The sequence below is a fragment of the Pleuronectes platessa genome, chromosome 2 (genome assembly GCF_947347685.1).
Source record: "Pleuronectes platessa chromosome 2, fPlePla1.1, whole genome shotgun sequence".
Lineage (NCBI taxonomy): Eukaryota > Metazoa > Chordata > Actinopteri > Pleuronectiformes > Pleuronectidae > Pleuronectes > Pleuronectes platessa.
Genome location: NC_070627.1, coordinates 6,515,906 through 6,532,673, shown reverse-complemented (window position 1 = coordinate 6,532,673; position 16,768 = coordinate 6,515,906). Strand labels below are relative to the sequence as shown.

At 40.9% G+C, this 16,768-nt stretch overlaps 2 protein-coding genes across 2 annotated transcripts; one reads left to right on the top strand and one right to left on the bottom strand.

Annotated features, from left to right (window-relative positions):
• Positions 1 to 2,849: 2,849 nt before the first annotated feature.
• Positions 2,850 to 11,250, top strand: nudt3b (nudix (nucleoside diphosphate linked moiety X)-type motif 3b). The gene is made up of 5 exons (XM_053435498.1): positions 2,850 to 3,164; positions 4,536 to 4,646; positions 6,982 to 7,026; positions 7,126 to 7,210; positions 7,476 to 11,250. The coding sequence occupies exons 1-5, from the start codon at positions 3,066 to 3,068 to the stop codon at positions 7,670 to 7,672; spliced, it is 537 nt and encodes a 178-aa protein (XP_053291473.1). The 5' UTR covers positions 2,850 to 3,065; the 3' UTR covers positions 7,673 to 11,250.
• Positions 11,251 to 12,544: 1,294 nt separating this feature from the next.
• On the bottom strand, positions 12,545 to 16,157 carry rps10 (ribosomal protein S10). The gene is made up of 6 exons (XM_053437281.1): positions 16,052 to 16,157; positions 15,467 to 15,616; positions 14,161 to 14,335; positions 13,210 to 13,287; positions 12,904 to 12,959; positions 12,545 to 12,629 (listed from the first exon to the last, which is right to left on the bottom strand). The coding sequence occupies exons 2-6, from the start codon at positions 15,614 to 15,616 to the stop codon at positions 12,588 to 12,590; spliced, it is 501 nt and encodes a 166-aa protein (XP_053293256.1). The 5' UTR covers positions 16,052 to 16,157; the 3' UTR covers positions 12,545 to 12,587.
• Positions 16,158 to 16,768: the final 611 nt, after the last annotated feature.

Below are 16,768 nucleotides of genomic sequence, written 5' to 3'. Positions count from 1 at the left end.
CAATTTATCTTCCTTAAACTGAGAATATTTTGATTTGCCTTCCGGTTAAAGAATAGTTAATGTTGTTTAATCATATTTAATTATATGTTGCTGTTGTGTGTTTACTTTATAATAATAATCAATTGACTAAGCAACAAACATGAAGTGGTGGAGGCCAGTATCATGAGCAACTGGGGATTCTGTCCAACACAACAACAGTGCAATTAATTCTTAAACTTGTCTTAAAACCAAATTTCATTTACCTTTTTGCCCATATAATCCCCAAATGCTGAATCTAAACCACAACTGCCCTTTAGAGTAAGTTTGTTGTACACACAAGTTTGTGTATGTAAGAATATATCACTAAAGTTAGTTATGTGCAAAAAATATACATAAGAAACTAAAGTAAGTAAGATTTATTGCAGAATTACTGTATTAGATTGTCATTATATTGAAGTTATGTATATATTGAAATGCAAGGATGTATTTTGACATGTGTGTTATAAAACTGGTGTTTATTTGGGCACAGACAGTTTTTTGTAGGAGAAGGAGAATCAGAGATTTGTTTTAATAGAGTTGTGTCAGTTGAGGTAAGGATTTCTGTTTCTATGGGAAGAAACAGGAGAGGGATCATGAGTAAATAAGATTAGAAGAAATACTATTGATGTCTGGTGGGAGATTGAACTGTTGCAGCAGTGAGAGCAAGTAGACTCCAGCAGAAAAACTCCAACAGTATCTAAAGATAAAAATAGGGTATGAAAAAAGTTGATGGAAAAACATGAATCAGAACCAACAGTTGTAGCATCATGTAAGAAAAACGTGCTGATGGCAAATGTAAAATGACACATAGGCTTGTGAAATAAGTGAATAGACAACTGTAAAAATAATTAAATTGTTTTTTATATTTGTTACATTTTATTTAATTACCAGTTTGTGGCTATAATTTGGCCTATTATCCAGTTCAAGTTATCTGAACTCTGTTTTGATGTGAAATATTATTGCTGGTCTGATATTTTCAAAGTAAATATATATATTCATAATGAATATACTGAAACTGTGTTGGTGCTTGGCAGCAGTTCCTATCTCATCCTTCTATCCCTCTGCTGTTGCTTCTTTTACTAAAGCTAAATGTCATTAGTTCCAAAGACTTTTATGATGTTCCCTCTCTCTGGAGAACAAGACAAAGGCTGAGAAATGTCCCCTAAAGCGAGAAAACGACTGAAGTGAGTCGAGAGGATTAACGTCATGAAAACTCTGCACTATTTCCTTCCCTGCTGCTTTTGTGTTCATGCATGCATTCAGCATATACAGAAACTCATTAACTCAGCGAATTCATGCCATAAACATTTGTTATTTCCCAATAAAAGATGTATATTGCCTTAAGATGCAAATGATAAATTAATGACAGAGAATTGTAAAAATACATAATTAGTTAGAATTACACTGTTAATGACGCATTAAAGTGGCTCAAACAGACAAGAGAGGACAGGACATTGGCAACCTTAAACAATACAGGTATCAACTGGCAGTATAGCACACACCTCCACCAAGGCCAAACCGTCCTCTGATCCAGATCCACACCCGAATATAATTGTTTCCTCCTTGGATCATGCCCCCACTGCTCCACATAGTTTCATAGGGAATACATCATTTTTGTGTAATCCTGCTCACTATCAAACAAAAAAACCTACATCTACTGGTAGATGGTAGCCTAATTTAAGGGATAAAGGATATTCACCATCTTGTCCTATATTCTAAAACAGTATTGGAGATATGAAACTATTAAATGAATTAATCCAACATATGATATTGGCTAATTGATCATCATCTGGCAATGATAATCTTATAATCAAATAATGATTTGATGACCATTATCAAAATCAATCTAATGTCTATTTTCTAAATAATCTGAAAAGTTGTTTAATCGCTATAATGCCAGAAAATGGCAAATGTTTAAATGGCTGTGGAGTCAAATTCCCATTAACTTGAAAGGGGAAACGGTCTGAGGTTTTTAAACCATGTGTCAAATAAAACTATAAAACGATAAAATTCTCACTTTTCATTAAATAAATCATTGATATTCATCCATGCATTAAAAAAGAGCTTTAAACACACACCCACCATTTACAGAGAAACATCACTAATTTAGATAAAGATGTAATATCTTGTTCTTTAAGCTGCCCAATTCTTCACTGTGTTAATCAGTGTCTGCCGTCTAATTGAAGTGACCCCAAAACAGTGAATATCAGGCTATAGAATCAATACATGATTGATAATTCTCTTTGCATCTATCAATGTGTGTATGTGAGTCACTGTTGATATAAAATAAACAATTCAGCTTTGCAGGTTGAAGAAAAAACTACAATTCCTGTGTTTTACCATCTGTTCCCATACAAGTAGTGTGTGTAAAATTCTTTCTTTTCAGAAAATTACACAGCATATGATTGATATTAATTCATGAATGAAAAGAATGAAACTGTGAAAATAGTTTACTGATAATCAAACATTTGCTCTAATTGATTAATCGACCAGTCGTTTCAGTTTTAACTTGTTGAAAAGCCTAAAAGGATCCCTCTGTCGCTGTCCATTACCTGCGGTGCTGAAACCCATAACCCTAACCCTGCGCACAATTCTGCTCTTTCTGACCGCATACTACGTCGATAACGTAACGTTTGAATTCTTCACTGTGAGCCGGAACGCGCTTGTATTAATAAAAAGTCTCTAACAAGTGGTCGCGGGGAGCGAGCTGGAGCATTAACGTGCGGGTTTCCCTCCACACACAGCGTTGTGTTGCGTGGTTTCACACCCCCCTCCCCAGATCCGTGCTCCGAATTCTCCAACGCCCGATGAGTGATTTCCTTACGCTCCCCGAGCTGTTAGAGGTTAAAATACGTCGTGGGCGTAGCGGCTCCTTGTAATGGCGACCGTGCCGTAGCTGTGCCCAGGTTTGTGAAAATGAAGCGAAGAAGAAGTTATTTCTTTTAAGTGAATCGCCGAGGTTCCCCTGGAGGAGGACTGCGCGTCTGCGGCCGTCGTCTCTTTACGTGGTTAACTCAGCCGTCCTTCTGAACTCCGCTGCCCCCGAGATGATGAAGCTCAAGTCGAACCAGACCCGGACGTACGACGGGGACGGCTACAAGAAGCGGGCCGCCTGTCTGTGCTTCAGGAGCGAGAGCGAGGAGGAGGTGAGGCCGGGGATGCTGCCGTCCGGGTGGGCCGCGCTAACCTTAGCCGCCTCGGTGTCTCCTCCTGTCTTGTTACACCGATCGTCCCCGCGGCTCGTGCGTGTGTTTCGGCTTGGAAACGAACCAACTCGTCGCTCAGCCTCCCGGTGTTTTGAATTAATTGTGTAGTTTTCAGCGGGTACTCGCGGTTATGTAAGCCCCGTTAGCTGTGCGGGCAGCAGCCTCCGCTTCTCACGCCGAGCCAGCCCGCTAGCTGCATGCTAACGCTAGCATTAGCCTGCTAACTAGCCGCCGTGGGCAGCCGGCTCTCGGCCAGCGACCACAGCCCCGAGTCCGGGCTGTTCTGTGCGCTTACCGTAGCACCAGGAGCGGTTTAATGGATGATAACACTGACTTAGATTTATAAAGTGACAGGTGAAGACATGTATCTGCCGGTGTTCAGAGGTTAGTGGGCGCGTTTAGGTGACTTGCTGCTAACTGTGATGGTGTTAATGCAACTGGTCCTGCTAGCCAAACACTGACATGTAGCTATTAGCCGTGTTAGCTTTAGCCTAGAATAACCAACCCTGGTAGTGATACCCGACTACTTTGCAACACCGTCACTGACCCTTCATAAGTCTATATTCACAACACTGATATTTCTGGGCTTTGTTATATTTGCTCGGTGTCAACAGCTAAACGTTTTGTTGACATTTCCCCACCTGACATCTGTGCTAATGAGCTAATGTGGCTACCTCCGTGCTCTTCCCCCCTCGAAGCCGCTGCAGCTACCCCTGCAAAGGGTTATTTGAGAACGGGAGCGATTTGGGAGGCGGAGGTCCAGTCAACAACAACAAGCACAAAGATGGCTTTGTAGTGGAAACATGTTTTTCTTTTTTTTCTTTGACCCGGGGGGAGATGAAATGGGACTAAACTAATTCCTCATTCATGTGAAAGACTTGTGAACCACATGGGCTGATTTCAGGAAACATCACTATGACCTGCACGTAGCTCCAAACGTCTTCTCCTTTTGTTTATACCAGACACTGTAATCCAGCAGATCGACAGTCAGCCAAGTTTCAGATTTACCACAGCAGACTGACACCGTGAACTGGAAAAGGAGCAACCTCACTGGTTCACAGCCCCGAGCCACTGAAAACAAGCATGACACAGCGAGTTAACTGCGTTCACACACATTCCAGTGTAGCACTACAAGTGCCGGGGGGGTAGTTGACAGGTAGCTGTTGTGTCATCAGTTGGGCTTTATTACCAACAGAGGTTGCTAAATGTATCGCGCTCGTGCAACAGTACTTGTGTAATGTGAACACACTATCAACAAGCAACGTTATCTTAGAGATGTCTCTGAACTGTCTTGCATTGGGTGCATTTCAGGTGCTGCTGGTGAGCAGCAGTCGACATCCAGACAAGTGGATAGTTCCCGGAGGGGGGATGGAGCCGGAGGAAGAGCCTAATGTTGCTGCAGCTCGAGAAGTGTGTGAAGAGGTCAGTTGTGTATCACTGTCATTATTACATCTAGTTTGAGTTTTTATTGCAGGTCCTATTGTCTTTTTTACCAAGCATAAACTTTACTTGACCCGTGTATTTTAATCATGATTGTGAAACATCCCTTTCTAGACTTGGTTTATTCTTCTGAGAATGGATTTCCATTCATGGCAAATTGGTTTGAGCATAGGCTCATGGACTGTTTTGTATTTCATCTCTATTAAATCATATCTGTATTTAACGCTGGGCCTTGCTCTCAAAGCCCATTTGGTCAGTGCAGTCATCCTGTTTGTGCGGACAGAAGGAGAGAAAGCCTAGCAACGCATAGGCTGTATCATAGCATCGTGTTTCAAAGCAATGTTAAGGTGTCAAATAAGGTTACACTGAGATTGTACACTGGCTACCCAGAGGTGCCACTGTGGCGCTGTCCAATCGTCAAATGAAGGAAAACAATTGAGCTTCATTGTTGGTACATTTTAGATATTTCTATTTTAACAAGAGCAGCCTTGTTGTGTCATCTTGAAGGACAAACTGGACATTTGGATCTGTGCAGGAGATGTGTAGCAATTAGTCAACAGCTCTGAAGCTCATTGGAAATCAATATCCTGCTGATGCTACCTATGTTTTTTTCCCCTTAAATCAGGAGGCCCTTAAGGGGCCATGCTGTTTATCGCCTCAGCATTTTCATCAAAATGGCGAGAGAGCACTGAAGACAGTAAATTCTGTCCAGCTGTCAGCCCTCGGTGGGTCACTGACCATATAAAGCTTCTTCTCTTGTGTGCGATCCATCACAATGATGGACGCTGATATCATTTCTTATCCTGGCTCTTGTAGTGTGGCTCCTTTGGCGGTCCCAGGATGCGGTGCCTTGCCAACACATTTCCATAGGGTCAAGAGCAATGTCACATCACTACTGAAGTTTGTGGAAAGTGCTGAAAGACCACAATCAGAAACTTTGTGGCGACTTTGAGTGGTTCTCGATGCATCACCGCGTCCTGTGGCTTTCTAAGCCTCTTATTGGACGGTGGTGTAACAGGACATATCCTAATCCTTGCAGGCTCATTCTAATGCCCATATGAGTGGTGAGTGATTGCTGGTGCTTATTGGTTTGGAGTCTTTCCAGGGATGACAGTGAAAACACAGCAATCTGGAGCAGGCCCAAAGTTACAGAGCTTCCTTGTTAGTCACAACCTCTGCTTATCCTTGGTAGTCATGCACCCCCGGCCTTGCATCGTGAAGAGACAGGGCAGGCTTGCATAACTTGTAATTCAGCCTCAATGCTGTACATCTTTTTCTTAGTGGCTGACCAGTGGTTTCAAGTTACACGAATGCTTGAGCTTGGAGACATTTTCCAACTCATAAATACATACAGGTTGACTTTTGGCCTATTACTTAATCCCTGGCACATCTTTGGGGTTTCTAGAAGTGAGCCGAGTCATATTTAATATGATCTTAGCTGGAGGATGTAAGAATACAACACTGAGTGTGTGGTGGAGTGCATGGAGTCAACATTTATTTATAGAATGAAACTGGAACCTGAAGAAGAACCTTCAGAGATGCCAGCAAGTGGCCTTGCTCTGTGTCTAAATCTAACCTGCTATTCTCCTCTGGGAGTGAAGATCCCACTTTCTTGTTATTAGTATGTGTTTAAAGGAAACAGGCACAGAAGTGTTCATGGTGTCCGCTCTGAAGGAAAGTTGATGACATGTGGGTTTATGATCACGGAAATTGTAACCCCGACTGACGTGGCCTGGAAGCATCTCTTAGAGAAGTGGTCAGTGTGTGACAATAGGCGAGAGCTGAACAACCGTGTTGACAATGGTTTTACAGCTCTATAATCTAGAACTGCAACAAATTTAAACGATTGTTTGACATAAGTCTCTCCTGCAAGTGTTTGGATTAGCAAAATGTTGTTATCTTCACTGTCGACCAAATGTATAAAGAGTTTACATTTAAAGATATTACCATGCAAACCAGATTCAACTCCATGTGACGTGAATGAAGAATCAGTAAATGCAGCACACACCCTCCATTTTTGGTCGAGTAAAAGAGTTTGTGTTTAGTTTTTAATACCTGGATTCAGTTTTCCCAGAAACTGGATGGAGTGAATTTGCAGGGGATAAAAACAGTCTTATGATGTAATGTAATCCACTGCAACACAAACAACAAGCACCAGAAATACCTTGAATAAAGATAAATCAACAACTCCGGCCCCGTCTCTACAGGGCTTTATTTTATGAGCCACATTGGATTAAACCCCATAACTTCATATTAAGACAAATCCTGTGTTTAATCTCTTAACATTTTCTTTTCTTTTCTTTTTTTTACTTCTCAGGCCGGTGTGAAGGGGACTTTAGGTCGCTTAGTCGGAGTATTTGAGGTGAGCTGTTTGCTGTTGACTTATTTTCGGTCTTCACATGTAAACACACACTGTTCGCAAATAAGAACTGAAAATATCATGATTTTTCCACCCCCACAGAACCAAGAGAGGAAACACAGAACCTACGTCTACGTTCTTGTTGTAACAGAGGTGCTGGAGGACTGGGAGGACTCTGTCAACATTGGTAAATCACCTTATTTGTTTTTGACAAAGTTCTCAGGCGTCACATGATGTCAGTGGCTCTATTTTCTCTCGCCTCAGCCTCAGTAATATCACAGTCGAGGGATTTTATTGCATGTTTGTCAGAGCCGATCATAACACCAGCTTTGTTCCTGCCCTTGTGATTTTCACTTCTCTGCTGCGTATAGTGCAGATAATTATGATGCTTTTTATTTTTCTCTCTCCTCATGTCCTAACTTGCTCCACATGATGTGTTGTTTTGTCAACAGGGAGAAAAAGGGAATGGTTTAAAATAGACGAAGCCATGCGAGTGCTGCTGTGTCACAAGCCCGTGCAGGCCACCTACTTCGAGGCGCTCCAGGAGAGCTGCCTCACCAGTAACGGAACCCCTTTGGTGACCACGATAGGTGGGGACCTCTCCCCCACCTACAGCATCAATCAGAGCTCAGTCTCTGGCATCAGATAACTAAAACCATAACTCCGACACCCCCTGGAGCTTTTGAGCTTTCGCCACCACTTGCGCTCTTATTTGTGTCTCTTCTTCTTCTTCTTCTTCTTCTCTTTTTCTCTTCTTCTTCTTCTTCCTCTACTCTTCTTCTTTTCTTCTTGTCTCAATAACATTGTTTGCCTTGCCAACTCCTTTGTGCCAGAACTGTGGCACAGACTTGATGACAAGTGTTGGGTGAAAAGTCTGAAACACTTTGTAAATGTAATTTTGGATCCCCCCCCTCCCCCGCCACCTCCTTTTTGTTTTTCTTTTTACTGACAACTGCATGAAATGTCCTCTTGCTCCCTTCATTCTCTTTCCTTAAAGCGCCCTTAGCGTGGTGTTTATTGAATGCAAGAACTACTTTTTACTGTTGTAATGTAAAAGTGTATACTTAGTGCTTAAGCTGAAGGCTTTTGGTGGTCTTTTTAATGTCTCCTCCATTTTTTCTTTGGTTATCTCTCTGTGAATGAATGGGCCCATCAGTGTAGACGACCCCCCCCCCCCCCCCCCCCCCACCCCCTCCTCCTGCTGTAAGGATCAGAAGTGCTGTCTGAATGAACAGAATTGTGGGAAGTGACTTGTCTTGCATGAGCACCGTTGTGTTGTGTCACGCTCAGTCGAGTGACCTGATGCCGACCGCGACAGATTTGTGGTGAACTCTTTTGGATTATTTGGAAAAGGTCTCTTCATTTTGCTACTTATCGTGGTTGTTGATGTCTCTTTTTATCAGAAGGGATACGGCCCCTCAGTAGTCTTTCAATTTCAAGTGCGCCCGCTCTTATTTGGGGAAACGACCCAAGCACTACAGGGTTCGTTCTCCCACGGAGCGCACAGACTGTGGAGAGAGTGAAAGAGTTTCAACATATAATCTAAATGAACCACCATTTTTCCTCAGTGTCTTTACCTCCTTTTTAATCCCATTTTGTTTTCGTTCCTCTTTCTTTTTTTTTTGTTGAATGCTTTTCTTGTGACTGATTACAAGGTCTTCCTAAATATACTTAGAGGGTAGAAGCGGTAGATTTCAACTATCATGGACTTGTAATTTCAAAATGCAGCACATATCACTTAAGTTATTAAACCCATTTCCGCATTTTACTCCTCACATTCAGTTTGGTTAAAAGCATTTGTTTACATTGTGTTCTTGGCAGAGGTGACGTTAGTGGGCACTTTTTTGTTGTCCTTCTGTCCTTAGTATTTAATCTGCATCCCCAGAAACACTCAAAACACCTGCCTGACGTTGAAAGTAATGGAATCTAAAATGCTGTCTTGGGCAAGATGCAGAACAACAAGCCTTGTACAGTTTGAAACCTCGTTTTTAACATGTAAAATGCTTTTGGATACTTTTTCTTTTCTTTTCTCCTCCTTTCTAACGTCTGGCAAAAAGTCTCTTTAACTGAGCTGCGTCACTTGGCCTCTGTGGCACGAGGCAGCTGGCTCAATACTGTGAAACTGGAGGCGCTGTAGATAGCATGTAAGAGGTTTTTATTGTAAATTGTTTATTTCTGTATAGATCAAAGGTGAGAGTACAAATGACTAAACACATCTTACACATCAGTGAGTGCTACGTGTCATCGAGGCTGGGGGAATTGATTGAACCTTCTCGCTGTCGGTTCTGGAGCGGTTTGGACTTTTCTCTTGAGATAGTGAAGAGAACATCCGAGGATAGACGAACGGGGGATGTGGCTGAGATCGTACGTGCGAGAAAAGAGCCTATAATCAAAAACTCTCAAATATTCTTCAGACCAAATCCAATTTAAATTCAGGAAATTCGTTTTTTTTTTTGCATTTACTTTGGCCAAGCTACGTTTTTTTTGTTTATAAACCTATTTAGTTTAGCACCTGCTGTCTTTTTAGGGCTAACAGCTGTTCCACTGGTTTTCAGTATATTTCCCTCAGAGTTAATCTTTCAGTTTCTTTCCCAAAAGCTCAAAGATCGTTCTGTTATATTCTTTCTATATTTAAACCTGCGAAAACAACATTTTTGGGCCATTTGGGGTCATTGAAACAAGCTTTTGTGTCCACCTGTTAAATGGAATGGTAATCTACTGTTCTTTAAGCTGCCCAATTCTCCACTGTGTTAATCAGTGTCTGCCGTTTAACTGTAGGCAGGTAACGTACAGTTGAGTTGTAGCCTTTTCATTGAATACAAGCAAACGCTATGAGAATTGAAGTGACCCAAAACAGTCAATATCATGTCTAAAAATCATGGGAATTGCAGTTTACCTTTTGAATATGACATTCAAAACCCCCTGTCATGATTCAGGAACTGCCTTTGTGGGGAAATAACATGGAGAACTGAAAGCTAGTGGACTAAATGCTAAACTAGATAAGAGACTGATAAGAAATGGCGTGGGCCGCGGTGACTTCACCTCCTCAGCGAGTTAGGCTTCACACAAACTCCTCAGACCGGTTTGTGATAATCCAGGAATGAAACAGCTTTCTCCCCCTGAATGACAGTGATGGTGAAAGAGGTCTAATGTCTCCTTCACAACAATGATAGACTTTGAGCTGGTTTTACTGCTGTGTATCAGAAAGGTGCGGTGGCCAAAGTCCTGCTTTACGATGCCCGACCTGGCACTTCCTTTGAGATTTTTTGTGTTGATTAGCGCTTTTAGTCTTCATCTCAATGTGCTATTAGACTTTTAAGGGGACAAACCAGTTTGTGGCATGAAAAACCAAACTTAACCCTCGGTAATTGGCTTGATGGTTGAATTCACTCTCGGTGGTTTGATGTGGGCGATAGATACTTGGCAAAATGAATGTGAGGAGGATTTCCACAAGTAACAGCCAGTGACGTGATTATTAATGACCACTTGTTCTTTATCCATTTTTATTTTGTTCTGCTTTTTCTTTAATCCGTTGTGTTGTTGACAAGCTAATGTCTTGTATATAGCTAACACAGCCTCCTTACAGCCGGAGGACGCACTCTGGCTTACGGTCAATAAGGATTAATTAATTAATAATTGATTTTCTTTATTATTATTATTTTAAACGACTCCCAGTCAACTCAAAACTCATGCTCCGTCACAAATGGAGTAATTCAGGCTGAAGGTCAGGAGGGCACTTGTGAAATTAATGTCTCCATATAATTAACGTTAGCATGGAGCAAACAATTCTACCCTTTTCTATGATATTGAAGCTTGTGAGCTTGGTTAAAACAGAGGATTTATTAGTTGAAGAACAATGGGAAGTATATGTATCGTCATCTCCATTAACTGGCCCCATCTTGTGGCCAAAGCAAAAAAAATAAATATGAAAAAGCACATCACTAAACAGCTGTGAATTGTTAAAATCAGCTACATTAAGAATATAAATTTATTTAAACCAAAACATTGCCCCCAAGATACTTTGCAATTGAATTAGAAAACGAACACGTGCACTTGTAGCTGTCAACCTCGGCCTCGAAGTTACTCGTCATTGTTTTCTCTGAAGTGTGTCACTGGAATATTCTTTTCCTCTCTTGTCATTTGGGACTGTGGAATTAAACCAGTGCGAGAAGACTGAAGATTGTAATATAAATGTGCCAACAAATAAACACCAGTATTTCACATTCAGGACCGTGTCTGTGAGAATTTGTACCGTTTGTCACACAAATACATGATGTGCTGTAATGTAGGGAAGATGATTTTGAGATTACATGCTGACCTATGGGGCTGTAACTATTGATTTATCTGGAGTTTTCCTTAATTGTAGATACAGTAGTGGCAATTTACATAACCCAGAGTTGATGTATTCAAATTCCTGCTTAAACAGTGAAACCAAACATTCATGTTATGATTCAACTGATCAGTTGTAGCAGATCATTTCCTGTTTAATCACTGAAGCGCTGATCTACTTTAGATTACTACAATGAACTGACTTTGAAGCAGGAATAAACATGAAATGATCTAATGTGCATGTGTGTCAAATAAATAGATTAGATATATTTTCAGTTTCAATGTTGAAGTTAGTCACCAAATCTACTTTGAATAGGTTTGATATGAGCAAACCAGGCGGATGCAATGAAGTTAAGAGCAAAGTGAGGGAGCTGGTAAGAGGACAGTCAATGCACCCACAGTACTGGTGATTAAAATGGTATATCAAGAGACTCCAGGACTGTCAGGTTGATCCACTACCTGATGCAACATGGACCACAGCCTGAAGCAAGATACATAAAAACCAACGGGCCTTTTGACAAAGAAAAGCACAAGAATAGTTGTGAATCGTAATTTATAGTATCTTTATTGCCATTAACAGTTAAATCCTGCGCTTTCACCAGTCAAAATAACTTGATAATGGCTATGGAGTTTTCTGTTAGATTACACAACAGGCAGCAAGTTTATAACGATTTACCTAGTCCTGAATACTGGACAGAATGCATGTGAAATCAGTAGGGACGATATTATCTAAATATTAATCAACATTTCTTCCTGCAGGGTAACAATGCCCCCTGGACCCAGTGTTAGGTATAAGAAGCATTATCCAATTAAATGTTCAAATTTAACTTGCTTGCTACTCTACCAGCAGTCTTTGGTCAGATGGTGTAGAGTACAATTCAGATACCAACCTAATTTGGAGTCTTTTGTTAGAGATCTTTTTAAAGCAGAGACCAGCATTTTATAATTAAAAGCAATTAAAATTCCAACATCTTCTAAGGTCCCTGGTGGTTTGAAACTGAACTTAATGTTTCTTTTGGTAAAACTGACTTAATCATGTGTATATTTGAGTTCAAACCTGGTCACTGTCATCCCCCTTATACCTGCACTCACTTTTATTTCTGATATCTTCTGCTCAGCATCAAAAAAAGATCACAGTAGAAACAATGCTACATTAACCACGATCACCAATAATCAAATACAGACGCAAAGGTTGTATTTTGATTTTTCTTTATTGTACAAAGAAACAGTGAAATTTACTGAGGCTGCTGTCCTCTGCCACGTCCAAAGCCACCCCTCTGCAACAGAGAGCTTCTGTCAGTACATCACTCAAACCAGGTTTATTAGCAAAATCAAGTTTGATAACTGCATTAAAACAAAATGTAGCTTCCTGACGTTCCTTAATTTAAACAGTTTAAAACTACAAATGTAAAAGAATACATTTGATTTTTAAGTTCTGTAGATATCAAATCTAATTTCACCTAACAGAACAAAGTCCCCAATTTTCTTTTTTGCCAAAACACTTGAAAAACACAAACTTCCCCAATAAACAAGATTAAGAAAAGTACTTACGAACTGGAACTCTGTTGCAGCTCCTGCACCGGCCTCTGCTTTCTTGTCAGAACCAGCTGATGGAGGAATCATGAACAAGTCAGTCAATGACATTCAGCAATTCACACCTCTAACACATACAGCACAGAGTTTAAACTTTGTATTAAAACCAGCCCTGCAACTGAAGGATTCGTCATTCATGTATTGGTTTATAAAATTCAATACATCTGACAGACGAAATGAAAGTCATTTTGAGAATTCAGTTCAACTTGTACAATCCAAGCCCATGAGCTGAAGAGGATAAGTATTATGGGATAGTATACGTACGAGGTGCGGCTGATCGCCTGTATGTGTCTCTGTCAGCCTCCCCACGGTTGAGGCGGGCTGGCCTCTCTCCCTCCATTCCTGAAACAAGAAAAGAAAAACATTCAATTTACACTTTGATCAGTTTCTTTAAATTCACAAAATGCTGAGAGAACATTTTATAAAATGAGTGAAAGTTTATTTCAATTATTTTTAATACCAAGGGTCCTAGCTAAATACATGTTCGACAGAAGGATTGCAAAAACATCTGGCCTCAAGAATGTGCAGATTATTTATGACCAACCTAAGAAATTGGGGAGAGAATTAACCTTTTCAGGATGTGTGTTAAACCCCTTCGATTTTGTTTAATCACTCAAATAAAGATGAAACCTCTTCATTTATTACCAGATTCCAGAACTAAAGAGGGAAGATCATTGACCAAACCACTAACTGCAGCGTGAACAATCTGCTTCCTGTTCACACCAGCAAGCACATGACCAGTGTGACATGTGGTTTCAGGCATGTTAGTACGCACAGACATTATTTCTAAAGTTAAAATCTTCTCACAGATTGATCATTTGTTTAAAAATGTTTCTAATAACAATTTTAATTGTGGAAGCATCCAAAGATTTAAGTGGTGGATTAACCATCTACATGAAACAACTACACAGAATCAGAGTTGCTGAAGTCAACATGAACCTCTGCTGCAGCTCTTTCTCTCTGTGTAGTTAAGCTCTTTGGTATGTTCCCACTCAGCAGGTTTACATCAGCACCTAATGGCCTGGTGTGTAGTTATGTCAGACTCCAACATTTACCATCAGGGTACAATGAATTTAATGTGTTCTGAACAGAGAAGCATTAATGTAACAGTATGTATGAAGTTATCACTGCCTGTGTTCTGTAGATTGAGATATTGGCTTTTCAGAAGCAACACAACTGACCAGAGCCACACAAAGTGAACACAGGGGCACTTACCCTTGGGCCTGGGCCTTGCGGCCTCAGGGCGGGTCTGGCGGCGCAGAGTGGCGGGCACGATCTCTGGGGGCAGGTGAAGGAAGTCTCTCAGGTACTGGATGCCCTCATTGGTGAGGTACCAGTAGAAGTGACGCCAGGCAAACTGCTCCTTGACGTACCCACAGGACTTCAGGGACTGGGGGAAAACACACATCACAGTATTAAAACACTGTGTATATGCTACCACTACAAATCACAATCAAAGTCTGTTGATACAGAGGAACTTTAAAGTCTTGAGTTTTCTCCCTGACGTGTAAATAAATTGAATCTTCATGCATTTGTGGCCTTTACTACTTCAAGGTGCCCCCCCCCCCCAGCAGCGCCACTGAAGTGACTCTGCTCATCTGCTGTTTTCTACTCACTCACACTTAGAACTGATCATGATTAAAAACCTGCTGAATTCATATTAATGTTCCTGGATAAACAGGCGTCGCTTGTTCTGCAACAATGAATTTAAAACACTGGGTTGTGTCATAATCTGCAGGAGGAACTCCTCTTCTGTGTGTGTGTGTGTGTGTCTGCTCGTCTCTTTTACTCTTCACACACAAACTTATAATTTCATGTATTATTACGTTATCGAGGATGTTGGATCATAACACCGGATAGTTCTGGTCACTTTGACCCGGATGTCCTGAATGTGCGCGTCACGTTACTTGTTGTGTAGCAGGTTTAAAAACATGTCCCATAAGCTCTAAAGTGATTCAAACAAAAAGTAAATGTGTCGTAATAACATGTGATCAGAGATGATGTTTATGGTTATAGTGTTAAGCTGGTGAAGCTCAGAGGGGGAGTGAGGAGGAAGCAGACACCGACAGAGACACAGGACGACCAGAACTTTAAAGTGTGTGTCTGTCCTGATCCTGAGTCAGTGGTTGTTATAACTACTCAATTAAGGAACATCGCTCAAAACATAATTTGAACGATGATCTGTCGCTTCATCATCGTCCACATCCTGGTGCATCCCAGAAAGGAGACATTTCTACACCTCTAGTTTTGACATGGCTACAATCCGTTTCCCATCTTATGTTCTGCTGGTTTGAACTCGAACATGTGAGATGCAGTTGTCTTACCGTTATAATGAATACTCCACGTGAATGAAAAGTGAATTGATATTACAAGTACTACTTTACCCGCCAAAGAACCCCCCACATTAAAATGTACCTCAACGTAAGCATGTTTTCCTGTCGCAGCTAAACTCAGCAGCGATCTGTCAAACACACTTATCCACAGAGTCAGAGTTGAACCTTCATCCTCCTCGCTCCCTCACCTGCATCGCTTTCATCACATGAAGGTTGGGCACGTTCTTGTCCGTGAGCTCGGGGTGGTTGGGCAGGTGGACGTCTTTCTTGGCCACCATGACGCCCTCCTTGAAGAGCAGCTCATAGATAGCAATGCGATTCTTCTTGGGCATCAGCATCTGAGAACAGAGGAAACGGGTTCAGCGTCAGAGTCCACACGCAGCATGCTAACGGGCTAGCGCACCTAGCTTGATCGAGCTGGCGAGTGAGGGAGACTGTGCATAGACGCTACAGGTTAATGCTTGAATAGATAGAACATGTATGTGAACGTTAATAGAGTAACGTCCTTGAAAGACACTTTAATAAACGGTAACGCCGCTGGAGGAGGCCTGTGTTTCACAAGAAAAAAAATGGTGGCCAGTTCGTGAAGCATCACTGAGGGTGACTTCTCCACTTCTAACTTTAATATCCGCCGTTTAAAAACATTTGGACCTGAAATACTTCAACGTTCCCCCCCGTGACATAAAGATCAGTCGAACCTTTAACGTTAAAGTTTCATAGAGACGCAGATGAAGCAGATTTATTCAGATTTAAATCGCCGGGTCTTTCTTTACCTTTCCACTTGTGAGGGGACCGGAGCCGGAAGGAACGACTGTCGTTGGTGGGAAAGGGTTATTCCCTGCGCTCGGGCCCGGAGGGGAGCTGCTGCCCCCTACCGGTGTGGAGGAGCACGCCGTATGAATGATGTAATATCTCCAAAGAGAGAAACTGGAAACAATTGTATCTTTATTTTATTTAATCTATTTGTGAATATCAAACAAAAACCACACGTATCATTCTAAATTTTCATCCGTATTTAACAAACTAAGCAAAATGTATCAACATTATCCAAACAAAGCCTAAAGTTAATTCTTTAACAGTTTAGTTTGGAGGGTTTAAGGAATGCTATGTACATCGTTTCTATTTTATAAGTTGATTTATTTTTTAATTAATTTTTTTCAAAAACTTTACCAGTTTAATGTCCAGGATTTAAATCCCTTGAGTTACAAATAGAAGCAGATGAAGTCAGTATCCCATTATATTTCCTGACAGAAAAACAAATTGATGAGGTGTTGCAAATTTTTTAAATTTGACAGTCATATTTTGAAGGGTGTTGAAATTGTGTCCAGTGCAAAATTGTTCATGGTCTAATAATTCAGATATTGACCATACATTTCCTGAAACTACTATTTACAAAATAAAGACTTAATCAATTTGTTTTACACTATTTTATAGTTTTCATTAATATCGTTTTTTTGTGCTGTCATTAACAATTTTATATATTTTTTTTA